The sequence below is a fragment of the Poecilia reticulata genome, chromosome 13 (genome assembly GCF_904066995.2).
Source record: "Poecilia reticulata chromosome 13, P_reticulata-male-v2, whole genome shotgun sequence".
NCBI lineage: Eukaryota > Metazoa > Chordata > Actinopteri > Cyprinodontiformes > Poeciliidae > Poecilia > Poecilia reticulata.
The window spans coordinates 8,827,194-8,853,391 of record NC_088842.1 but is presented as its reverse complement, the minus strand read 5'-3'; the positions used below and the strand labels follow the sequence as shown (position 1 = coordinate 8,853,391).

The window sequence follows — 26,198 nt, the reverse complement described above, 5'->3', positions numbered from 1 at the left end:
GATATTGAAGTCCAAATTTGTCCTGGAAGAAGGGGGAGAAACACAACCATCTATAAACTCTACAAACTATGTATAATTCTGATCAAAAGATGATTAATGACAACTGTACCACCATATTTGATTAGCACAAAAACAGCAGCAAAGAGCTATTGTTAAGAAACTTCTTTTCAATTAGAAAGTAAACATTTGTAAATGATAAAATCCTTCTTATCGATTTTAATCATCTAAAACTGTTCAGTTTGTAAGAAACATAGTTGTGGGTTTTCATTTGCTGTAATCCATAATCATCTAAATTATTGGAAATAAATAAGTGAAATACATCATTCTGCCTGTAAAAAACCCCATAATGCCTGAGTTCCTCTTTTGAATTGCATTGTAGAAACAAATTTACTTTTTTATGACATTCTAAGTCGGCGAGATAAGCCGTAATACAAAAGGCAGTCAGCACATTGATTCCAACAATTGGTCTCCACAGACATTACCAGATTTAAGAAAACAAAAAAAAAACAAACATACACTATATCAACTAATCAGTTCAGTGATCGGCATCAATAACTCTGCCGTTAAAACCTTTCCTCTTCCTTCTCTGTCTGAGCCGTGGTTTCCCTCCTGCTCCTCACTTCGCTGACAGTTCAAAGTCTCCCATCAGCCCCCCGAATGCACCTTACAATTTAAAACCTGCCCACCAATCACAACGCTCTATGGCAGCAACAGTCCCCCGTGACATTTGCACAACAAAAGAGACGACAAACTGATTCATCGGCACCCCTCCCTCTCTTTTTCTCCCCCATCCCACTCTCCTCACTCCCCCCCAACTCTACTTGGTTCCCTTTCCCCTTCCCTCTGTGACTCCTCCTCTCCCGCTTTTGTGTTTGGATCCAAAATCCCCTTCCACGGCTCTGACCCTCCTCCCTTCTGCACTAATCTCCCTGTGTCCCTCTGGATGGAGCGCTACGGCGCTAACTCTCACTGCACCAAGGACCCCCGCACCCCACGGGGCACACTGTGGTTTGGCCTCATTTACAGACCTCCCTCCTTTGCTAAGAAATAAATGGAGTATGACTCTGGCAGAAAGCTGTAACATGAGCAAGCGCAATCACAACTGTGAACAGATGGTATATGTGCGAGTCAGACCGCAGGTGCCTTATTGGAATAAAATAAGTAGCTAAAACTGCAGTTTATTACCCTGTGGGATTTTTGCATTAATTTCTAATTATAAAATATAGATTTCAAATTGGAAAGGGAGGTTATGGCCCATTTATTTCCACTTTCAAGCTTAAACGTTGCAAAAGACTTGGTAAAACTGCACACAAAAGGAACAACTTTTTAAGTGCTCCTTACATGGTTTATATTGGGATCCCATTGGGATCTGAGAGGAACCAATATAGAGTTTAGCCTTTAGGGCGCTTTGTGTTTCCCGTTTAGTGCTTCCATAGCAACAGTGGACAAGTGGACCCCTGCCGTCCCTCTCTATTTTGAACACCATTAAGTGATCCCACCCCAAGTGGGAAGTCCCAGTCAAACACACACACACATTAACACATAGGCTTTGAAATCTTACAGATTACAATGTTGATTTTAACACTATTTTTAATTTATATTCCAAACACTGTTCAGCTTATTAAATGACACCAACGTCTTAAACATGTGCAAGAGGAATGTAGTGTATTGACTTCTTGCCATACAAAGGACAAAAGAAGAAAGTTTGACCCACTGTTTCCAGTTTTGTATTCACATTTTTCGAGCTTTTGCGACGTCTCTAAGCTTACTTAAGCTGTGGACAGTCTCCATCAATAAAATTAATTTGCGTCCTTGAGCAGCGGTGGCCTTCGAAACGCCCGACAACGAAGTGTTTGACTTGGATTAATGAGTCACTCAGCGCGAGTCCTTCTAAAGATCCTCCCCATCAGTCTGAGCAGCGGATTGTGTTTGAGGGCTTTGGCAGCCCTCTCCCACAAGCCCTCCTTCTTCCACAGACCCCGACCCTTCTTCTCCGCCTTCACCTCTGCCCTGTGCAGTCGTCTGTGCAGGCGCCAGTAGAGGGGAGAGCCCGGCGGGAGCCCCGCGATGGGAGCTCTGCGGGCCAGGCCGAGCCGGAGGAGCTCCTCGTTCATGCAGTAGCTCCACATCGACCCCTGCTGGACAGACGGAAGGAGGCTAGAAAATTACAAAACAAAAAACCCATTGAAGAAGAAAAGCTTCTTCAGTTAATGGAAGTTCTTAATGAGAACTTACAATAAGCTTAAAATGAAAGAAAAAAAAAAAAAGGTGTCTCTCCCAGTTTTGTCTGACACACTTCTGTTTGTTTTAAACTTTTAAATTGCCACTCCGATTGTAGATTTCTTTTAAGCAGTGGGGTGCTACTTCAATTAAAGACTAATTTCATTTAAAGGTTTATATACACCATCGGTGGCAGGTATGAGGATGATTCGATGCCTCACCCGGCTCTGGGACACCAGACAGTGCAGCATGTCGTCCTCTCTGCTGATGAGTTTCAGCCAAACGGTTTGAGGAGGAACCAGGTTCTTCTGCAGCCACGTCTTTCCCTCCGGCGTCAGCTCCACTCCAGCCAGATGCACCAGCAGCGGAGTCGTCGACGCATCTGGAGAGAGGAGAGAAATGGCATTTATGAACCATGTCAGAGTAAATCATTGGTTACGACTGAGCTGTTGTCCTTTATCCTCCACTGCACGGCCTGAAATGTTTTACGTTGGAAATAAAGACTCTAGACTGTGTGCTCTCAACATTTATGGTTTATAAATGCGCAATCGATTTAACACTTTGGTAAAAGTGGTTTTCTTTCTGTTGTTCTGTAAGGATACAATTCCAGCTTAATAAAAACAACGTCTTAACTCTGTCCAAAAACCATTTTGTTAGCGATCTAGCACATAAAGATTCAAACAAACAACCATGATTTAAGCTTTTATTGAATTCCTGACTTTATAATGTCATAGAATATGCTGGTTTTAACAGTTTAGTATTGTAAATTTAAGCCGTCGGTCATGGAAAACGTAAATTTTTTTCTCCCAAATTTACGTTTTTTCCTAACATCAGAGAATATCTCATTTTTTTCTTGTAAATATGTGAAATCGATCTAAAAATTTCAGCATTTTGTGTTCTGTATTATTGTTTTATTTTATCTACAATGGCCTTACCACTCCGTCACATTACTGAGTTTGCATTTGCTTATTTTTATTTAGCATTTTATTAGTTTTAAATAAATTGATTTTACTAATATTTTTATGAATTTTAGAAAATGTTTCTTCCACAGTAATCCTGCTTGTTCCTCTATTAGAATCAACAAAATCTAAGGTCTATCAGTGCATATCCTCGAGCAAATATAAATCCAGTATAAAACAGTAGATATTACCCCGGTGCTTTGACAGTAACGGAGAGATGATTGGCAGATAAATTGGGACGTGCTCCACTTCTATTCCTCTCTCTGTGATGGAACAAACTTTTCCTCGAAGGCTGACGTTCCCCTCAATGAAACGGAGCGGGATCTCGGAAGCGGCTTGAAATTTCGTAATCTGGAGAGATGAAATAAGATGGAGTGACGACATTTAAAGGAATCCCCGGAATACGTCCAGCAGCGTGTTGCAAAAGCGTTCAGACCTCATTAACTGCTTCACATTTTATCAAGTCGCAACTCTTGCTGCAGATTGCCAACGTGGTTTAAATCTGAACTTTGACTGGGCCATTCTAATACACTGGTTTTATTTGATCTAAGCCGGTGGTGTCCAAACCTTTTGGCATTTGGGCCAAAAATGTCAAGTTGAAAGTGCAACAGGTGCAAAAACATTTTTAGTACTTTTCTTCTTAATTATAATTGCAAAACTTTTTGTAGTTTTTGATTTTGACCTGCTAAAGAAATAATAAACTAGACACATGAATGATACGCAAAGCAGTCAGATTTCTATAGACAAGGGTTGCAAAAAAACAGTCATGCAGGTTTTCCGGATTTAAAAAAAATAATTTTGTCCTAAACTTTTCATCTTTTTTTTTTATTTATTTACTTTATTTTCTTACTTGCAACTTTTTTAGCAACAAGAACGGGATGTAGCTCACTCTTGTTTTGTTTGGCTAAGTGCAGTTTTGCTATCCTCTCTCTATTATCAGATGATGGATTAAACAGAGCTCTGTGAAATGTGTAACCTGACCCTAATTTGATCTTTTCTCTGACCTGTCTTCATAGTGCTGAAGACACAGCTAACAAACCTGGGGATCTGTTAGTTTGAGATTAACTAATGAGGTAACTAATGAGGTAAACTTTGAAACCAGTTGGTTATACCATATTTTATTTAGGGGTATCAGAGTAAAGAGTTTGGGTGCTAAAGCAAGATACACTTTTAGAAATTTGTCATTAAACGAGATCTTAAAACCATATAGACCAGAGGCGTAAAACCCATTTTTATTTCGGCCCACATACCGATCATTAATGTATGTATACAGTGCCAGTTGTGGCAAAATTTGATGCAATCTCCCATTAAATTGTTAAAATTTGGTCTTTCTTAGAGTTAAGTAGCATTGAACTTTCTTTTTTACAATAATGTAATTTGGCAGAATACATATAAAAACTGCTTTGAGTTCATGGATAAAATATTTGGGCACACAATTGTTATCTTGAAGGTTCCATTCATGTTTCTCTCAAGAGTCTCAAGCTTCTTGAGTAAATCATTTCTTCGGCTGCTTTGCTTTTTGTTTTTTTCTCAATCAATAGAGATTCTGATAAAACGCGTGCTAGTTTGTGGTTGATATGTGGCAAAATGTGAAATTGTTCAGTGGTTGTGAATGCCTTTGCCAGTCACTGTGATTTGCTCATCCGTTTCATGCAATTCTCCCACTTCAAAATGATCCTTTGGTACCCAAATTGAGATTTAATTGGTTATAAAGGACATATTTGGCCTACAGCTTACCACTCTGATGCTCCTTGCGATTACAACCACACCGGCAACAGCCAGACCAGTGCTAATGTTCTGTGTGAGACAGGAGAGAGCTGTGAGGGCTGTGTACAGGTGAGAAGAGGGGAGAAATCTTACACGTAGCAGAGCATGTTGTTTGGTAATGACAGCGTAAGAGCAGCAGAAGCTGCTGCTGCTGATGATGGTGGTGGTGGTGGTGGGGCGCGCGCATACAGTGCACTGAATCATTGACACCATGTTCAAGAGAGGAAGTGCTTAGAGGTAATTGTAAGCGTTTTTATTCACAGAAAACCACCAATTTCTTCCCCTTTCGAAGAAAAAATGTTTCATAACAGCGCTACTTCCACTTCTCTATCGCGCTGCCTCCAAACAAACCGAAAGCAAAGCGTCCTACCCGCACAAGAGTCAAATTGTCGTCCGCTAACTGAGATATCACTGACACTACGTTACGAGACGTCTGGTGTTCTTGGTCTCTTTGTTGTCTGTCCCTCCCTCTCTCCACGGTTTCTGTTTCTCTGGAAGTCTCCGGCATGTTGTTGACATTTTCTCGATGCATCTGATGTGCCCGCCTTTATGGGAGGGTCATTCAAAAGGAAGGCTGGCTTTGAGTCTCCGCCTTGTGGTGTAATGTGGTAATGACAGGCAGGCATCATGAGCGCATCAAGTAAAAGATATAATGAAAACATTTAACCTTTGATGCAAGACGAAGGATAACCCCAGTCAGAGTTGTTTTTTCAATCAAAGTGTTTCCAAAAAGTTTTTAGGGATTAAAACATTTTTTCAAACATTTTCTAACATGCCCCACAGCTTTCGATATATGTAACACATTGGTCAATAAGTGGCTCTTTACATCTGATTAAAATACCAGGTTGCCATAAACTGACAGATACATAAATCCTTTAAAAACATTTTTTGCATATAATTTGTGCATACTGTACAATTTAAGTAAAAAAAAATGGAGGAATGTTAAAAAAAAATTGAATAAATGTACAAAATGAACAATCATTTGTTTATTATACTTAATTGAACCAAGAAATTAGTTTCTGATTTGAGAAGCATCTCTCAAAATTTAAATGCTTTATAACAACATTTTATTTTAAAATGACATATCAAACAACATCTATACCTGGAAAAATCTCTAGAGGAATTCAAGCTCTGTGGAAGTCAAACTCTTTTTAGAATTGCCGACCAGATTTATGCATTTTTCAACGGCACTTTTGGTGATTTTGTGAACACAAACTCCAAGTTTTCGAGACGGTAAGGGCTCTTTGGTATCACCCTCAAGTTTAGCTACCTCTACAGATCCTGTCAGATTCAGTTGAGGGCTCTGATTGGGCCATGCTACAACTTTAATATTACTTCCAGACAGCATTTTGGTAAAATTACAAGTCAATAGACAATGATCAGTTGCAGATTCCTCCCAGCTTAAAATCAATACCTCATTCGATATTTTCAACAATTATTATGCTTCTGCTAAGCCTCCCACTAAGCATGATTTCACTGCAAAAAACACAAAATCTTGCAAAGTATATTTGTCTAGTTTCTAGTGCAAATATCTTCATACCCTTGAAATAAGATAAAACTGACCTATTATCTATATCGTATCTTGCTTAAAAGTAACGTGAAAGTTAGTTTTGTCTTATTTCAGGAGTACCAAAACATTTGCACAAGAAACCAGACAAAAATACTTGTGGTTGTTGAGTTCTGTGTTTTCTGTGTAGTTATTTTGGAGGTTTTCTGTGTTTAGTCCTGTCCCTGTCCTGTCTTCCCTGTTGATTGTTCCCAGGTGTGTCTCATTCCCTGATTACCTTCCCTGTGTATTTAAGTCCACCTGTTGTCTTTGTCTCTTGTCGGATCCTCGTCAAGTGTTGGTCTCATAGTGTCACGTTGCCTGTCTGTGTCCCCTGAGCTGCTTGCATCTGGACTGTTTCTACATTAAACCTTCATCTTTGTCTTCTTCAACCTGGGTCTCAGTGTTCTTTCTCACCGCAATCAACCACAAATCATGACAGTGGTATTTTGTGGTTTTGGAGTGTTGAAGTTAACTTTCAACACAAGATTTGGTAAAACATTGCCATCGCTCAACAAGGTTGCAGATTTTGTACTCGTGGCATAGCGCTAAGATTGTCTGACAAGTTTGACCCAGATTAACTATGTCTCTCAATTATGCATCACAGGTTTTAATTTTTATGTTTGTTACAGTCATCTGTGAAAGTGGTTACATTTCTCTAAGGGTGTAGAATACACTGAATGTCACTGAGATCAATATCGAATCTGCAGGTAACAAAAATCTACCGAGGCTTCAAAGTTCTGCGTGACAACAATGATTTTGTCACATTTATATCAGTTGAACATTAAAAAGAAAAAACTACGGCCAGAAAGATTAGTGTCACTCCAGCTGTTAACTGAACATGAATTGTTTTTTAACCAGGTAAATGTTGTTCTGCGTATTGTTTTTGTCTATAGCACGCACTAGGTTCTGATAGCATAATCAAGATTTTACTGGGATATGATTATGTGAGAATCTCATGCCAGTCTATATCTGTCTTTGTGTAAGATGTTGAATTGCCTCGCTCCCTCCTACTGAAAAAAAAAGATCTAATTTTGTCAACTGGAACTAGAAGGAACTGTAGAAGCCCATTCAGAGAAAGAGCCATTTAACCTGAAGCTACTCTTACATTTTATGCTCCTAGTAAACAAAACAGTTTCATGCATCATGTTTTTGTTATGTTGTCTGAAAATGAGAACACTAAACACTAAAAGGGTGAGTTAAAATCTAAATGGTTCAACAAATAAGATTTTTAGATAGGGGGTTCAAAGATATAGGTTGCGTTTTAAATGTTGACCTCAATTTAGTAAATGCAAAGTATTGTGGCTGAGAAAGTTTCTGCAGAGAAGCAAAAATGTAAATGTGGATTACATTTTTTTAGTTAAATTCTGAGAGTTTGTTTTATTAGTTCTCACTAATTGCTCAATAATTAAGTTATGTGCTATACATTAATTATAACAATACACATATGAATCAAAGTAAATAAAGAAGTAAATAAAGAAAAATGTTTTGTTTGGAGGAAAGAAGTATTCAATTTGTTAATGACTTTATCCATTATCATTAGTGTTTGCATTGCTGTTTATGTCATTTTCTGCATTCACATTAAATAAGATTTGTTCTTCTAATAATTTGTTTCATTATTAACCAAAGGATATCTTTATATCTATTTATAAACAAAAATGTGCATTGTGAATTATGCTAAATACATCTGAGAATCACAGGTAATCTAACTTTAGATTACCTGTAATCTAAAGTTAGATTACTTGCTGCGTCATATATTTAGTTTTACTTGCTTTTTGGAAATGGTATGTATACATTTTTCTAAATATTTATAAAGTACAGTAAAGTTGAACCTCCAGTCCAAAGAATTAAACTTGTGAAAAATAATTCTAATGACCAAAATTCATTTTTAAAAATCTATTTTTCTCTTATACATTTGGAACCATAACATAACATGTGTAACTGTCAGAGAAATCATTGTTACTTTCACAGTAATGAATCTGGAAATAGTTCAACTTTTTGCCATGTAAAATATGCCAAAATATATCAAAAATATGTCAGAAGCAAAAAAAATAAATAAAATAAAATAAAAATAAAATAAGAAGAAGCAAAACATGCAGTTTTTGAAAAGTACTTGATTTGCTAATTTTGAAAATGTATTGATCCACTAATTCGTCTTCTGCTTGATGCAAAAGTGACAGAACATCCGGTTCTGTCAGACATGAACTCCTCCGCATTATACCCAAACTCTCAGCTTAATGACCGTTTGTTGTTCGGCGTTACAAAAGGTGCATTTAGCAGCTATGACAGACGCTCTGGAGCTCTCATCTTGTAAACTGTGAAGTCATGGAGCTTCTTGAAGCCGGATGACGCCCCCCATCAACACATTTTGGCCAATGGGAGCTGAGAGGCAGAGTTGTCCTCCTGGCCGCCATTAAAAGAATTCAATCCATGTAGTGAAATAATGGAAATCTGCAGGAGCCATGGATCCAGGCAGACAAGAGCAGCCGACGAGTAGTCTCGGAGATTGTGACGTTTAATCTGTTTTAGGTTCAGTTTTATAATGACGGAGCGACGTGGTGTTTTTAGTGTACATCAGGGCGGTGTAGCTCATTGTTTTATTGAGGCTCTGGTATGTTAGCTCGGGTGTTAGCACAGGCTAGCTGAGATCAGGGGGAGGGGAGAGTTCCTTTGCTTTGAAATTGTTTCTAGCTGACATTAGCATTAGCATACCAGGGACCAAGCTTTTGTGATGAAGTTTTTCTAGCTCATTTTTCTCCTTTCGCATTTAACTTTTCTCATGTTGGATTTTAACGCTTGTAATGTTGTGGTTGCGTTAACGTTGTCTGGCTGATCCTTCGGTATTGTGGGCTTGAGCCTAACCGGATCAGACAATACATTTCAAATAGGATTGATGAATCAAATTGCTACAAGCCTACAGTTGTCGCTCCCTGGCTGCCTGTCTAACGTTAGCTTAGCCGCCAGGCTAGCGGCGGCTAGCGCCGGTTAGAAGTTGCTGAGCGTTTCAAACGTCGCTTCGACACCCGAGTTTTACACCTATCGGCTCCTGCCCCGAAAGGCGATTGAAACAATGGACTTTAACGTTGCCGTCACGGTGTGAAAGGATGAGTTCTTGCTTTGTACCTAACGGGGCCAGTTTGGAGGACTGCCACTCCAACATCTTCTGCCTAGTAAGTCTCCGCTGCTAGCACTAGCTGCTATGTTCCTGAGAGGCCAGAAAGCCATTTTGGCTAATAAGGCAACAAGCTTTGTAACGTCAGTTGCAGATTGGCGTGAAGGAATTACCGGGCCTGTAACTTGAAAACCGTGACCTGGCTAACTTTCATAACATGGGGGACTCCATGTTGCATCGCAGTTTTATATAAAAGAGTTGTTTATGAGTGCGGAGTCGAGCTGTGTTTACAATGCAGTTGTTACAGGAATTTTCAGAGCTAGCTACTGTAACAGGTCGGGTCAACAGGCGAATTAACTTAAACACCCTTTTTTTCTTCTTTTTTTTTCTTTTTCTTTTTTTCATAATCCTACACTTTGGATCACATAGGTCAATTACTGTCTTAAATTGCACTCATGAACCAGCTCTTTATTATAAAGCAGTGAGAAAGTTGTCTTGAGGCCTGTTTGTGTTGTCTTAATTATTGTCAGCAATTCTCTTCCTTTTGTCTTTTTTATTGTGTACAATAAAAAATAAAAAAATAAAATATATATGGATGTACCTGCTTTCAGCTTACTGTAAAGGGAAATGCGCTCATGCGTAGCCATGCAGTAAACAACTGACAGTTGCCTCCAAACTGTTAAAATCCTCACTTTGTTTGCCTCCTCCTCCTCCTCTCAGGCTGACTTGACGGGGATAAAGTGGCGGCGTTTCGTGTGGCAGGGGCCCACTTCGTCGCCCATCCTTTTCCCGGTGACCGAGGAGGACCCCATCCTGTGCAGCTTCAGCCGATGCCTGGCAGCGGATGTGCTGAGTGTGTGGAGGAGGCACCACACCCCGGGTCGCAGGGAGCTCTGGCTCTTCTGGTGGGGGGATGACCCCAGTTTCGCTGAGCTTATCCACAATGAGCTCTCGAGTAAGTGAAATGCATCCATTTGCATGTTTTCAGCAGGATTTGGGTCGCACTACATGATGTGGTCATTTTGGAATGCAGAAGTGCATTGGTCTATAGAAGATTTTTTTTTAAATAACGTTGCGTTTGCGGAATCATTTGAAACTAAAATATGTGCCGTTGTGTAATCGGCAGTAAAGCAAACTGATTTTAACCGGTTAATTAGTCAGGCTATCTGCTGAGGTTGTCCACTTGCAGTCACTCGTAAGCCTGCCAACTCTACGTTTAAAATGGCTTTGGTTAATAAAGAGTTATGGATGGAGCTCCTTTAGAGTCCACACCATGGCTATCTGTGTTCTTTATATGTTAAGAAACATTTCCAAACAGCAAAATTCGTCTTTCTTGTAAGCAAGGGAATCGTTTGTCACCTGCTGAGGGAATCTGTCTTGGTAGGTGCCTTCTTTCAGCCAGCTGATGAGGAGTGCAGACCTAGTGTCGCCAGCAAATGCTTAGCTTTCTTTTACTTAGTTTTGCTTGCATGGTATGTTTCAAAACACTATTTTTCATCCTGAAAAATGTGTAATTTTTTTCCCCCACAATGAACATAATTTTTTTTGACTCCCACAAAATAATAAAATTAACAAAATTAGGATTTAGTTCAAAGTGAACCCCCAGATGGAAAAAAGAAAGTTTGCATTGCATGTGTTGGTTACAACCTAATGACTAAGATGACTAGCATTAAGTAAATATGTTAACTACATATTTGTTTTAGTTTAATCACATTATTTACACAAACCAATGTGATTAATAAAAGTTGAAGTGCAAGTGCTTTACATTAAGACTGCGTTCACACCAGCCCTGTTTCATCCTCTTTGTTTTGCTAGAAAGTCTGGTTCATTTAGGGAGGTGTGAATGCACAGTGAAACTTTTTTGCAGACAAAATAAGCAAACTCTGCCCTGCTTACAAACCGAGCTATCGGCCTGGTGCTGTTTGAATGCGAATGCCAGAAGGACAGGAGACGGCTCCAAAAAGCAGGAAGATGACTTTAGCGCTTTGCATTCTGGGTAAATGCTACCAGAACAAACAAACAAGTCTAACACTAGCGGGAGAAATGGTTTGTGGTCTTTTATTAACGAGCAGAGAAATCCTGCAACCGCTTAAATTTGCTTACATTTTTGGGACGAGCGAAGTTGCGCTCGTTGCCTGATTCAGAGGTTTTTGTGTCGTTTCCTTCAGTGGTTCTTGGTGCAGCGGCCCCTGCGAGTGAGGGAGGGAAACAGAGATTTTTTCAAATCTCTGTTTGAAACAGATTTTTTCAAATCTCTGCTTGAAAAAACGGAAAACAGAGACCATGCAAACAAACTCTGTATGGTTTGTTTCCATACAGAGTGTGAAAGTGAACCACAGCAGCTGAAAAATGTCACAAATGTAGCAACTTTGGTCCCTAATCAAATCAAGTCCACCAGACCCATCAAGTGTGAAAACATCCTAACACATGCAGGCGCAGCCATGTATCTAAATAGTTGAAGTTGTGAGAAAAGCAAAAGCAGACAAACGAGTGGTGCAGCAGACTTAAAATAACCCAAAACTTGAAATATTTTTTTCTTGGGTAAAAAAAAAATAAAAAAAGAAATACCCCAAGTTTTAGATAGGCCCTAAGTTTATTTCTGCAGCTTCTTGCAGTTGTGCAACTAACAAAACCTTACAGATCATCAAAATCTACGTCTGCCGCTGCCTAACTAGAAGCATGTCTGTACTTTAGACCACTCTGACCTTAGAAGAGCTTTTTATTATGCAGTTATCAGATGTTCAGTCCCAGTTTGTTTTGAAACTGTAGCTCAGACCGCGCCGTCCAATCACTGGAGCCAAACTCCTGACTGACATAAAGGGACAAGTGTGTATTTACTTCTCTAGACTGTAGGGAAAGAACATGACACACACACATATGGCAGCCTAGAGGAAAACTGCAGAAACTTTTGTGCCAATTTTTTTATTTTTATTTTTTAAGGAAAATAAGATGAGATCATAAAATTCATGTCGACTAAAACTGTCGACAGATTTCTGTGGTCAAATCACAGCAACTTTTGCTTTCATCACTTCCTGGTTGACCCACTCGTTGTTAAGGGATACATAAGTTGAAAAGAGCTCAATAATTTTTATTCTGATACCTTTTTAAGTTAAATTTTGTTTACCGAGGCCTCATAATTCATTTTATTTGTGGTTTTGGCTGTGTATGGTTTTTATTTTTGTTTCAGGTTCAGTTTTATTCGAGTCCTAAAGGGCAATTAATGTTACAGCAAGTAAAAAAAAAAAAAGACATAAAAACTAGTAGAGCCAATCTGAATTATTGATTTAGGTTGCGATTTATTTAGAATATTTAACACATTCCAGTGTTAAGTGTTCTTTACAAAGTTTTAGCCTTTGAGAGGCTGAACTTGAATTGCTATACCATTATCAATACATGAAAATTGTCTTAAAACAACAATATTATCGCTGTATTTTGTGGGACAATTTATCGTCTGGCAGAGGGCAATTTTTATAATTTTTTTTAATTTAGATGTTTTTGCCTTAATTGCATGAACTCATGAAAATTCGACTTAAATGCGCAATCCTACACTGTACAACAGCAAGCAAATCAACACATTTCTTTCTTCTAACAACCATTTTTTCACAAAGCGTCCTATTATTTACACTAAAATGTTGAAGTGCAGCACATTTCCAGTATGTGCCACAAAATTCTTGTGCATTGGTTTGGACAAAACCACAAGTGAAATGTTACTGTGACAGCACTGCTCAGCCCAGTGATATCATTTGGCATTTATTGTTTTGTTCTTGCACATGGAGACGGACTTCCTGGTCTTGTTTTCCAGCACAAAATGTAGGTGCTTCAGTATTTGCCCTCTCTTACCATCTTGATGTTATCAAAGTGGCTGGCACCATTAATGACGCATGCATTCCACTGCATGCCTTTCCGTAGTAGTGCTGCAACAGTTTTGTTGTGCTTTTTCTTTTTTTCTCTCTCTCTCTCTCTTAGTTCCCGTACGTAACTTAAAGCTTCGACGGCGCAGCGGTTGGTTCACGTCGAGCCATTTCCCCCTCTCTGAGGGAATCACACTACCACCTCTCCTTAGCATTACCGTGTTGCCCTCAGGGACTCTTGTCATTAATCAAACTTGTTGACTTGCAGAGCTCGTACTTGCAGGCGTCACCACGGAAACGACGACAGCTCTCATTACTGTCATAACTGCAGACTGCTGTTTGTGTTTGAGTGCCAGCAGAGGAAGTGCTGATCTTCATTGGCTGCCTTTTTTTTTTTTTTTTTTTTTTCCCCCCCCACAGAATTTCACTTTTTGCAGTGACTTATTGTCCAGCCCGTCATCTGCCCTAATTTGTGTGTGTTTATTCAATTTTGCTCAGGACTAATATTTGCAAATGATTGATCTTGAAAATTGCTCTCAGTCGAGCTGCTGTGCTAGCACTTGTGGGAAAAAGTCTACAATTTGTGGGAACTTTGCTCATGTTTGACACTCAAGCCGTTTCATTATAAACTGTGTCAAGAGCTAATTGATAATAAAAGATCTGAGAATAAAGCCCTGCTCCTTTAAAAAGAGAAGTTTTGGACTGGATCAGGTATTAATGCCAGACTGCAGAGTTTAGCCATTACACATACAGAATGAGGGTTTTTGAGAAATCTCAGCTAAGCTTCTGAAACAGCAGTAATGCTTAACTTATCTTTGGAAGAATAACTGATCCCTGATGAAAGACTGCTAAGACTTTTTTTCTTTTCTATAGTGTTTAAATCTAATACTAAAATTTAAATACAAAGAATAGATATGCTCAGATTAAAGATTTGCAGTTTGTTTTCTAATCTCAAATTTTGTTTTCTATTCATTACTTTTTTTTCTTTTCTGATTTCCTGTCATAAAAGATGAATATTTATGCTTGAAGCAAAAGCAGCATCACACAACGGAGCCCTATCTGTGTAAACATGCATACAGTTATTAAAAAACGTATTTGTTTTTGCTATTAAGGAGAGTTCAATTTGAATATATCAGTGGGGATACATGACTACATTCAGACCCAAAACTGTTAGATGCAAGTTTGCAACAACACCTTTTTTTCCCCATAAAGGGAAAAAAATTAAATAAATCTTTGCTCTCATAAGTAGACGATCACATCAAGAGAGACTTCTAGATGCTCAAAAGGATAAAACAGACCAACGTTGTCGTATGATATTTCCTTTTAGCTACAGAAGTGGTTCAGGTCAATTTACTGTTTTGTAATTTTGAGATCATGTCCCTGAAGTGGGTATGAATTGGCATGAGGTAGCTGATGGTTTCCTTGTAGATGTAAAAATACAGACTTGCAAAGCAGTGAAATGACTGACACCTGCTTAAATCTAGCTTTCCGTTGTGGCAACCTGAGGAAATGGGCCCTCAGTTTCCATTTTAACTTAAGTAACCTTTCACACCTTTTGTGACTTTGTGAAAAACCTCACAGAAACTGAAAATAGCTCACTCTGAGTCGTCTTCTTCTCACTGTAACAACTTCTACACCAAAGAGTGTTGCAGCCAGTGAGACCTTTTAGCACTTGGTGTGGTGTGTTCACCGATGGACTGATCAGATTTTTGAGTTTCAGACCAAACGGTCTCCGGCCAAAGCAGGTCCAGTTGAAAATAATAAATTTCTGGTTCACGGCTGTTTTCTTGGCACCTCACCAAATCTTTTCACACGTGGAATCGCCTTAGTGGTCCCATTTAGTTTGCAAACCGAATAATGTCGGCAAGTTTCTGACATGTGTTGCTCATCCCTGTTTACGTTTAACGTCAGGCACTTCGTTGGTCTCGTGACTTAATGCCCGTGTCTTGTTCCAGGCGAGGAGAATGGCGAGTGGGAGAGCGGCCTGTCCTACGAGTGCCGGACGCTCCTCTTCAAAGCCATTCACAACCTGTTGGAGCGCTGCCTCATGAACCGCGGCTTCGTTCGCATCGGCAAGTGGTTCGTCAAGCCATACCAAAAGGAGGAGAAGATCATCAATAAGAGGTAGGCGTCAATCAAATCCAGCAGTGGTTGAAAAAAAAAGGTGCTGAGAGCACAGATGAGTTAAATTCTGCTTTATGAAAAATGTCTCTGGTAAAAGCACATTTGAGTGTTGGGTTAAGTAAAAAAAGCATGTGCAGGTTTTATTCAAAAGGAAGAACTCAAAAGGGTTATAGGTCAAATATGTCTTAAGAATTTGCTTTTAACATAGTTTCTCTGTGAAGGACTTTTTCACAGTCATTAGACATTTCACGTTAAAATGTCCAACTTTTTAAAGGAGCAGTGTTATGCGCTTTTCAGGCACATGGTAACATTTTATTGTACAATAAAGTAACTGTGTAAACTTTAGTTTTTATAAAAATGTTGCGTATATCAAATATTTCTTAAAAGAACTCCTGGTCTTTCTGAAAGGAAGTCACCACAACATTGCTCCTCTATTAGCCCTTTAACAGCATTTTTAACAGCATTTCACTGAGAAATGGTTTGTATGACGAGCTCAGCAGATGTGCAGTTTAACGAGGTATATTCTAATTGCTGCTGGCTAGTCTAAAGGAGCCGAGTTGGGGTTTGAGGTGCTTTGTGAGGCAGAAGCTTGGCAACTGCAGATATGTTTTTGCAGTCATGCCAAATTTTAGTCTATGCTTTCTGTTTGGGTATTATTTCAGATTTTCAACATGCAAGACTCTGCTAATGTTTCGTTTTTTTTTAACGGAAAAGTTTTTTGTTTTTTTTTCTTAAGACTGTCAAGTTTCTCATACATGTGTCAGAAAGAGATGTGTGTTTATGAGTCCTGCAGAGGGAAGTTTTTCTGAGCAGATGTTGTGAAAGTTGTGGTTGAAAGTTAGCTCAACAGTCGGTGGCCTTTCACATCCTTTTAATGATTAAAAATTCTCTTTTGGGATTCAGCTGGAGACGTGCTGCTGAAACTGGCATGGCTATTATTAGAATGTTGGTTTCTAGCTATGAGACTTCATCTTACAAAAACGGCAAAGATTAATACAAAACTGCATGTCTTGGTCAAATACGAGGAGAGATTTCCAGCTGTCTGCGGCTTCCCTGCATCTTTCGGTTAACACTAATATACATCTGACCAGCTGTATTTTAGGGAGACATGTAACTTTTTTTAAGTTGTGGAATTTTCTAGAGTTGGGATGATTTTTTATTTTTTTTTTGTGGTCAAATTAAAGGAGAAATACAGTATATAGAACGCCACCCAATAGGCTTTTTTTCTGACTTTAGAGGTACACCACATAGCTTTTATTTGGCCAATACTGATTTTCAGGTTTGTTCATGGCTTTACCAATTGTAAATTTTGACTGGATTCTGATTGGGGGGTTTTTTGTTGTTTTTTTGTTTTTTTTGTTCAAGTGACTAGAAGACCTAAAAAGAAAAAGTGTTGCATAGAGGTATTAATTTTAAATCCAACTCAGAATTGGGAAATTACCAGATTAAGCCATTAATGTGTCATAGCATTAAACCCAAGAATTTGTGTCAAAGTTCTTGGTGTTGGGTGATGCATTTGTAAACAAAAGATGGTAGGAGTTTCTAGTTCTTTTTTATGCTTTTATACAAGCAAGTTTTATGGTTTTAGTTTGAGAGTCTACAGCACCCACTCTAAAATATTAGTAATAATAAGAGATTCTGTTTGATTTCTGAGGTCAGATTTTCCCTGATGGCTTTCATAGATGTCAGAATGCTAGCTTGAATGTCTGTTGTCTCCCAAATGTCTTATGTGTTGTTTCTTAGGTGAACAAATGTTATTTAAGCTTATTTCTATTGCTTTATTGGTGCATTTAATAAGAGATTATGTCTTGATTTATTTTAGTTTCTGAATTTGGGGTTAGTTTAACTTGATTCACATTTCCAACCGGCTTTATCATAAGTCTAAAATGGTTTTAGATGATTTACATCACTATGTGAATGTGTTCGAGGTTCCTGAGATCCTTCTAAGGTCAAACGTCAAGTCAATTTTCTTCAACCAAGCAGTTCAAAGTGCTTTACGTCATGAAAGCATCATACAGTCACTGAACGAGCAGTAAACCTTACATTTTGTCAAATGCCATCATCAAAATCCTCAAACAAATCTGTTGATCAAAATCTTCTGTTTGTCATAAAAGCAAAAGCTTGAAGCAAACAAAAAGCATATAAGCTAAGCAACTAGATGATCTGAAATAGTTATGCAGAGCTTGGTTTTTTTTTTTTTTTTTTTTAGTGTCTGCTCTCAAACAAGGGCCAGGGGAGCCCTAGAGTTTCCTGACGAGCTAATTTGAGCCCTCCGTTTTGGCTGGGCTCATGTGACTCTTGTGTTTGAAGCGCGGCCCGTCGCTCCGGCTCCATCTGGCAGCTCTCTCTTTGATTTCAGGGATGTGTTTCAGCAGCTATTTCAAAGAGCTGCTGCGTATAAGAGTGTGTGATTTACCATTCACTTGTGATCACCTTTAAGAGCCTTTTACTTTTCTTTTTCTATTTTTTCCCCCCCTCCCTATTTAAAGCGATCACAACACGCTTACACCAACTCTTCAACAAGCACGCAGCGGCTCCTTTTCACAGAAGTGTGTTTTGTGTGTTAGCCTCGCTGTCGCCGGCCCTCTCTAGCTGGTAAACACACGAGTCTTTGGAAAATGCTGAGTGGGCACTGTGGTTTTACCGCAGCCGTGTCAACAAATACTATTTCAGTGCATTTTCTAGATTTCTAGACGGTTAGGAAGTACGCATGTAATATTTAAGGCTTACAATCACTTCCCATGTTTATTTTTGGCTCATTTCTGCAGGAAGATTTGGTGAATAATTTAAGCTAGTGTGGGGAGTTATGCAGGCTTCGAATTGAGAACAAGTCGGTCTCATTAACTTTAGCATCAAGGTGTCTATACGCAGATTTGTCATTTAAATTAACGAAAGTTATTTTATTTTACATTATTCTTTGAGGCCTGACTTGCTGACCCAGATTGTGACCAATTCTCCCCCCATCTCCCCCAAGTTGTAGTTTTAAATCCAATAGATAAATACCTTGCGCAAGATTTTGTATGATTTTGTACTTGTATAATAGTTCCTGACTTTTTTTTTTAAACCAATTTTATTCAATTTTAATCTGTTTGACATTTTTATAGACCAAAAATAGTAGGTCTTGGATCGAAATTATTTAAAGAGTAAACGAGTAGTTAATTATTTGGCCTGCCAGTCGTCCTTCAGAGGCTATTGTGATTAAAATGAATTCTTAATAACAATCTCTAGACAATTAATACAGTATTAACATTAATCCAATCCAAAAACAAGCGAGCAAGCCTTCATTTTTGTACTTTTTAAATTAGAATTTCGCAATGAAATAAGTGACAATTAGATGTTTAGCTTCTGGTCCCTTGGTCAGAGAACTGATGTTTTGCATATTTGTTGGCTCACATTTCTAAATGTTTTGTTGTTTCGCTTTGCAGCGAGCACCTGTCCTGCGCCTTCACTTTCTTCGTCCATGGCGACAGCAATGTCTGCACGAGCGTGGAGATTGCCCAACATCAGCCTCTTCAGAGACTCGGCGAGGAGCATCTCAGCCTCGCCCAGCAGAGCTCCAGCCCCCTGCAAGGTGGGAGCAGTCAAAAGTTTATGTTTTATTTACATGGTTTGCACATAGTCTGGAAATGTTTGGAACTTAAGTTTAATATTCTGAAGTAATGACTCCTTTTTTAAAAATGTTTCATTATTTTTAAAAAATACGAATCAGAATTCTTAAAAGTTTTAAGAGTCCCATTTTTTGGTCAGTTGATTATCTGTCAATGATGTTTGACAAAAATGTCTTGTAGAAATCAAAAAAATTATTTACTTTTTCTTTTTTTTTTTTTTTTTTGCTCTTTGTACAAGTTAAGACATTAAGACATGGTCATTTTACAAGTTCATATAATCTCTTTTGATTTAAGTGTTTTTAAAGGTTTTAAAAGTAGCTAAAGCTTAAAGTGCATTAAAGTCCTGCTTTGCCAAACGAAATCACTAGTTTTTTGTTTTTAACAGAAGTATGCTACATTCGCAACTTATAAAATTAGCCTTGCTGTTTTTTGTTTTGTTTTTTAATTTATGTAGATTTTAGTAATCATTTCTGAGAAGAAATTATTGAAGTTTAGCTGTTTAAAAAAAAATTCCAGCCAGTGTAAAAATATATAATCACAATTAATTGAATTCAATTTTAAATATTGTTTTATATTGACTTCAGTAGGCCGTTTACCTCGTTGCAGAATCTGCTTAAATGATCAAATTTGTTTCAAAATGACCTACCTCTCAAATGAGAATTAGACAGATTGTGTTATTTTGATATTCGTGCCAATAATAAACCCCAACTACGTCAATATTTTGTACACAAAAATTCAGAATGTTGCGAAATTTCTGGGAAACATCTAGAAATTTGGATCTGAAGTGAAATATGTCATTTCAAAATGAAAATTTTAAAGGGGGCGTTGGATCTTAAATGTCTTGTGAATCTTCGCCCCCGCAGTCATCCTCAGCCCGTATGGCCTGAACGGGACGCTCACCAGTCAAGCTTTCAAGATGTCCGATCACCCAACGCAGAAGCTCATAGAGGAGTGGAGGCAGTTTTATCCCATCTGCCCCAATCTGAAGGAGGTCCCGGAAGACAAGATGGAGGATGCAGACTGGGAGGATGACTCCCTGGCTGCTGTGGAGGTCCTTGTCGGTAAGGTTTTAGAATTACTTTGTAAGGCGCCGATGGGCGGCAGGAATACGAGCAGGTAAGACGCAGAAAATCTTTTTACAGTGACTTAATTTTTTGTAAAGACTAAAACTAGAAGAAATTTGAAAATAATTTTGTTCAAACTTGGACTTTTTAACACAACTTTAAGAAAATCAAATGATGTTGATGAACCACGTAACTCCATTCAAGCACCTTACATCAGTAAGTTTTGAAGTTTTTCTTTCTTTCTTTTAAACATTTTTTAAATGTGCTTGCCACCAGCCGGAGTCAGGATGGTGTACCCCTCCTGCCTGGTGCTGCTCCCCCTGTCGGACCTCCCCGCCGTGGTCCCTCAGGGCTCGGCCAACACTCCGGGAATGCAGAGCGGCGCGCACCAGGGTCAGGCGGCTCACAGAGACTCAGCCATGTCCTCGGTCACTCTGACTCCTCCCACGTCACCAGAAGAAGCCCACACAGGTTCGGCTCACGTCTCGATCTTATAGACGCGTTGCAATGTGACGTCACATGTGCGCGATCGCACTGGAGGGCAAAACGCTGCTCTGTGACAATGACTAGAATTGGGTTTTGGCTGTCAAGTTGTGAATGTAATGTGCTAAATTTTAAATGTACATGTGATTTATAAAAGAAAAAGGGATACACTAATTGTCTACTAATGGTCAACTTTATAACAACTAGATAAGGTCTTAATTAAGGAAAAGAAATGGCAGGGGAGAGGGAAGCAATGCTAGCTTGATTCTGACAACCTTAACCATGGAGATGTGCCGTGGAATTTGGTGTGTTTTGGTTCAGTTAAAGAATAAAAAGGCAACCCACGCATCAACTCTGACAGATAATTAGTAGAGCAGGTGTTTAAATGATCTAATCAACCACCCATGTGTTCAAACAATCACTTAATAATAATCGCAAAATAAACATCAAACCTGAAAACGTGAGACTGTAATGGACTGAATGTTCTGTTTGTGTGGAAAATATTTCTGTTTTTTGGCGTTTGAATCCTGACGCACTAGTGGAGCTGTTGTCAGTCAATTGCTATGGCAACTGGTCAGTATGTAGCATAGTGGACAAAGAGCAATAAAAAAAGAATACGAGTGGTTTTGACTTGTTTCTGCGTTATTTTTCCTTTAAAAAAATTTTTTTTAAAGGTCTTTTTGCTTTTGCAACGTGTCTATAAACTCTTTCTATTCTAAATTTCTCCAGGTTAACGTTGTTGCTCTTATGTTTTCTTTTTTTTTTCCTTCCACTAGACTATCAGCCTGCCCAGAGATGGCTGAAGATGTCTTCAGGGTCTGATTGCTACAGCTCTAACAACACTCTCCACGGCGGAAAAATCCCCCGCAGGCTTTCCAGCCAGATGGTGGAAACCGTGTGGCAGGAGTACAACATAAACCGAGCAGGGAACAAGTACGTCGTCTTGCCATCCCTTTCTGTAAAGGGAACCGAACGTTTCCCAGCTGATTCATTTTCTTTTTGTCCCGACTTCACTGAAAATGTGGCTTCTCTCCGATTACCAGGAGGAAGTTTACAACCTTGACGAACGGAGCCTGCGAGGAGGAGCCAGACAGAAGCAGACTCTGGGACTTTGTGGAACCGACTCACAGGCCGTCGTGCAACTGCTCGAGGTAGGGAAAACATTAACCTCTTGCCATTTATTTATTAATTTGAAACAGAGGTACCGTTTAGCCTTCCTGTTGCACGTTTTAGATTTTTCTCTCTTACAGCCTGAATGCTCGCTTGTGTAAAAATCATACCATTTTAAATATTAAGCTTTTAGTTACTGCTGAAACAATCGTGATTAATCGATTTTTGAAATAATCGTTCCGTATTATAATGATAAAATATTCGGATTTTAGGCCGAATTTATACAATAGAAATTTAGGTTTTGCATTTAAGGCAAAAAAAGAAAAATCTTTGCCTGTGAATGTTATGTCTAGAACTCAAGTGGCTTAGTTTTAGCTTCAAATTCTGTAAAACAAAATTTAAAAATAAAAAAATTTAACACTCGTGAAATTTTGTCATTCCTTTTTTTAATTTATTTATTTTTTGTTGGCAAAACAATTCTTTTTTGTTTTAAAAAAAAGAATTATTTTTTCATGTTTTAATGTATTTCCAATATTGTATAAAATAAGTTTGTGGTTAAATGAAAATCTGCAGACCGCCCCAATTTTTTGCTTTTATTTTTTATTCGATTAATCATCAGAATAATCAATTACAAAAATAATTGTTAGTTGCAGGTCAGGTCAGTCACGACATCCAGCCTAAGCACTGTAGGTTTTATGGTGCGTTTATTGATCAGAAAAAGTTTGTAACTTTTAGTTTCCAGCTAGCTACTTATTAGTTTTTTAAGGTTAAAGCTGTTCTATTCTGGTCAATCATAAATAAACTATTCCTTTTTTGGGGGGGGTTTTCTACGCAGGCCTAAAAACCAGAAGCAGCGATCCAGCAGCACCTCAGGACACCCGCCGTCTTCGGGCCAGCCTCCTCAGCCCGCCGCCAAGCACAAGCTGGGTGAGAAGCTGGAGAAGGGCGAGAAGCAGCAACGGAGACCGCAGACGCCCTTCCACCACCGCAACTCGGTGAGCGAGGAGCAGTCCATGGAGCCGCAGACCCAGAGACTTTGCCCGAGGCCGCAGGAGGAGGGCTCGTATCCCAGCTTGCACCACGCGGACACGGCGCCGCCCAAAGCCCCCTCCCTGCACGCGCACGGCCCTCCCGCGGACCTCGTCGGCTCTCCACCGCCCCCTCCTCTCAGCCCGCGTCCCTGCGACCACGTCGATGGTGAGCTGATGCCGAGCGGCGCCAAGAATTCCTCTACGCCCATCCACCAGGCGTTCTACCCGCCTTCCGTGGAGCCCTGCCTGATGCCTCAGAAGGGCTCGACGGAGGAGCCGCAGCCGGACAGCGCGGCCTATCCCTCAAACTACAACGAGACATTGGAGCCCACGCTGTTTACTGGTTCGGCGATAAAACCCGGAGAAGACTCCACTCACAACCCCTGGAAGTACTTCAACCTGCCCAGGAAGAAAGCCTCCAGCTTCTTGACGCCACAGTTACCAATGGATAAAATACGAGATGATTCATCAGGAGGTTTGGAAACGGTGGTGTCTGTCACAGAGTAAGCCTTACTTCTTCTCCTTCTTCTTCTTCTTAAAAACAGATCAAATGCGCATTAAAACAGATCAAAACAGAGAGTTGGTGCATCCTTAAAGAGTCTTCAATCAACTTGTATATCTAAAATTAAGGCTTTAAAATGTCTTGGATTACTAAAAAAATGTAACTTATTAAATGTGTTGTTGCAGGGCTATTTAATCTTGCATATTCTCGAATATGTAGAGAGCCATACGCAGTGTGAGAAGCACAAAGATGCTGCCAAGAGCCACAAATACACCCCAGAAATGTCAATTTTTGCTATTCTTGATTGCAATCCAGCATCATTGCCCCAACCATTCCCCGTATTTGTTGTTTTCCGATCTTAAATTTAACTCTTTGGCATTAAAAGAGAAGGACTTAAAAAACCTTAAATGTGACTTGCTGAAACTTGCAGAAGGCCTGTGCTGATCCTACCGGTTCCTCTCTTCTCAGGCTGATGTGCAACTCCTCGCGTCCCCTCAAAGTGTCACAGGAGCTGGTCAGGACCTACACTCAGCGGAGGAACAGCCACCTCGGTTCCTCCGCGGGCGACGGCGAGGACGGCGACGAGTCCGACCCGTACGCCTTCGTAGACGGAGACGACGAGTTCAGCATTACGGAGAAGAGGGACAAGAATGGACCTGAGAAGGACTGCAACAAGAAGCAGAAGGTGGGTCCATCAATCCGATCTGGTTTGTCGGAGGATGCACCGATCTGAAAATTTGGGCCGATATCAATAACCGATATTTGCTGATATCATATTTAGGTGTTTTGAAGCCTTAATGAAAAACAACTCGTCTTCACCACTGCTTTTCTGCTTTAAACTACCCACAATCCTTTGCTACATTGCTATCACTATCGTATTACAGAGCAAATACGACATCACTAACCTCAGCTCTGCCTCCAGACGCAAATGGAAATAAATATCGGACCTTTTTTTATGTTAAAACCAATAATGTGAACCGATACCGATGTATTTTTCGATGTATATTGCATCTTAATCTGTTATGGATATTTGCTACCATTAGCTGGCACAGTGGGATTTTCAACAGACTCTGTGAATGACAGGTGTAAATTCTGATGTGCAGATTTAGTCATAACGCATCATGAAAGTGTACAAATTATAACAAACGTAAAGATAATAAATGGATGGTTTATCAGCCTGCACCGATGTTGGCAAGTTAAATCATTCTTATAATTTTTTTTTCTTTTTTTTTTTCTTTCTTTTTTTGGATTCAGTTGGACGATGGAGGAACAGCGACTTCTTCAGATGGTCAGAGAGAATCCTACAACTGAACATTCACCTAAATGAGGTATTCAGTGTCCTTGCTTAACGTCGCCCTGCAATCTGTTCCACTTTGCAGACGGTCAGGGCCAGTCGAGCTGCAAACCTTCTGCCTCGACCAGCCTCATTCACGAGAAGGACCTGGTCGTGTCCCTCAGCGACCTAGAAAAAATGTTTAACTCTGACGAAGACGAGCAAGAGGTGAGTTGGAGGAAGTGCTCCTCCGCTCCAGAATGCCATTTTAAATCTCTTGATGCTTGTCGGTGAGGAAAAAAAACAACTGTTTTTTTCTTCAGCCTGGATCCAAAAGAGCCGGAGCCGGTAACGACGACAAGACCAACCTTAAAGAACCCAAACCAGAACGCCTGGATCCCTTGTCGTCGTGTATGTAGACGAGCCGTTCAGTGCTTTTTGTTCATGTTTTGTTGTGGTGCTACAACCAACTTTAATGCACAGCATTGGGATTTTGTGTGATAAACTATAAGTTATTTTACAATTGGAAAGGTGAAGGAAAATTGTTCATGGTAAAAATAAAATGGTGGGGGGGGAATCAGATACTGAACAGATGGTATTCACGGTAAAACAATAAAAAGGGATGAATACAAATTATTAAGGGATCTTTGCTTTGGTAAAGCTAAGACGATTGCATGAGATCCCAGTAAAACACATTAAAGTTTGCTTGTAATGAGGGGGGGTTGTAAATGCCATATCGATCATTGTGCGTCGCCCCGCTGTCGTTTTTACTCATTAATGTCTTCACTTGTGTGGGTTCAGCAGACCTCATGATGATGTATCCCACCCCACCCTCTCTGGATCAAAACGGCTACTCCCCCGGGAACTCCGGGACCAAGGACGGCCTGGAGATGGGCGCGGCTCTCGCCCTGCTGGACAGCAGTCAGCTCAGCAGCCACTTCAAGATCGAGGTGGAGGAGGGGTTCTGCAGCCCCAAGCCATCTGAGATAAAGGTGCCGCTCCGGACGCCGCCGGCCACAAACACAAGGGCGAATAAAACAGAACCAGCATTTACGTTTTGTCATTTCCATTTCCAGGATTTCTCCTTCGTCTACAAGCCGGAGACATGTCAGTCCATCATCGGCTGTTCCATGTACGCCCCCCTGAAGACGCTACCCAGCCAGTGTCTGCTGCCTGTCAAACTGCCAGAGGACTGCGTGTACACGCCGAGCTGGACCATGGGGAAAATGGAGCTGATGCCTCCAGTGTCGACTGTCAGCCTCCTGACCAAAGACAGGTAGTGATCGCTAACGTAACGAACATGTTTTTCAAGTTCTGGGCCTCTGATGTTCGTCACTCAGCATTCATATGGGTGCCTGAAATCCTCGAAAATGCTTGAATTTCATTTAGGTGTTTTTCAAGGTTTGGTTTTGTAACAAAGTGATTTTTACGGTTGAAAACGGATATTTTCATACACCTAATAAAAAGACAAACGCATCTCGTTCTCACTGTCTGAGGTTAAATCAGACTACACCTTTTTTGTGTTAGCTTTGATACAATTACCAAAAT

The 26,198-nt window shown here is 39.8% G+C and overlaps 2 protein-coding genes across 4 annotated transcripts in view; one reads left to right on the top strand and one right to left on the bottom strand.

Moving 5' to 3' along the window:
• Positions 1-1,572: 1,572 nt before the first annotated feature.
• On the bottom strand, positions 1,573-5,511 carry c18h3orf33 (c18h3orf33 homolog (H. sapiens)). 3 transcript variants are annotated; one of them, XM_081614849.1, is made up of 5 exons: positions 5,317-5,511; positions 4,917-4,976; positions 3,371-3,530; positions 2,442-2,602; positions 1,573-2,157 (listed from the first exon to the last, which is right to left on the bottom strand). In XM_081614849.1, exons 1-5 carry the CDS (start codon positions 5,476-5,478, stop codon positions 1,891-1,893), a joined length of 810 nt encoding a protein of 269 aa, XP_081470975.1. In that variant the 5' UTR covers positions 5,479-5,511; the 3' UTR covers positions 1,573-1,890. The 3 variants fall into 3 exon arrangements, with proteins under 3 accessions (XP_081470975.1, XP_008423277.1, XP_008423276.2); XM_008425055.3 differs by having other exon boundaries at positions 1,573-2,138; XM_008425054.3 differs by having other exon boundaries at positions 1,573-2,135; positions 5,317-5,510.
• A 3,341-nt stretch (positions 5,512-8,852) lies between these two features.
• Positions 8,853-26,198, top strand: part of LOC103474228 (mediator of RNA polymerase II transcription subunit 13-like) — a 29,107-nt gene continuing 11,761 nt past the window's right edge. Inside the window, exons 1-15 of the mRNA XM_008425052.3 lie at positions 8,853-9,662; positions 10,325-10,559; positions 15,411-15,579; positions 19,005-19,150; positions 20,051-20,248; positions 20,528-20,722; positions 21,511-21,667; positions 21,778-21,885; positions 22,680-23,378; positions 23,846-24,062; positions 24,632-24,665; positions 24,757-24,878; positions 24,974-25,061; positions 25,452-25,642; positions 25,727-25,926. Coding sequence (XP_008423274.1) covers positions 9,597-9,662; positions 10,325-10,559; positions 15,411-15,579; positions 19,005-19,150; positions 20,051-20,248; positions 20,528-20,722; positions 21,511-21,667; positions 21,778-21,885; positions 22,680-23,378; positions 23,846-24,062; positions 24,632-24,665; positions 24,757-24,878; positions 24,974-25,061; positions 25,452-25,642; positions 25,727-25,926 — 2,825 coding nt within the window. The 5' untranslated portion in view covers positions 8,853-9,596. The remainder of the gene's footprint in view (positions 9,663-10,324; positions 10,560-15,410; positions 15,580-19,004; positions 19,151-20,050; positions 20,249-20,527; positions 20,723-21,510; positions 21,668-21,777; positions 21,886-22,679; positions 23,379-23,845; positions 24,063-24,631; positions 24,666-24,756; positions 24,879-24,973; positions 25,062-25,451; positions 25,643-25,726; positions 25,927-26,198) is intronic.

Excerpts from the sequence above, each read along its gene's own strand:
- c18h3orf33 (XM_081614849.1), bottom strand. The coding sequence starts at position 5,478 with ATGCATCGAGAAAATGTCAACAACATGCCGGAGACTTCCAGAGAAACA. Across the intron at positions 3,531-4,916 it reads TCGCAAGGAGCATCAGAGTG|ATTACGAAATTTCAAGCCGC; the intron begins GTAAGCTGTAGG and ends TCATCTCTCCAG. Across the intron at positions 2,158-2,441 it reads GTCTGGTGTCCCAGAGCCGG|CCTCCTTCCGTCTGTCCAGC; the intron begins GTGAGGCATCGA and ends GTAATTTTCTAG.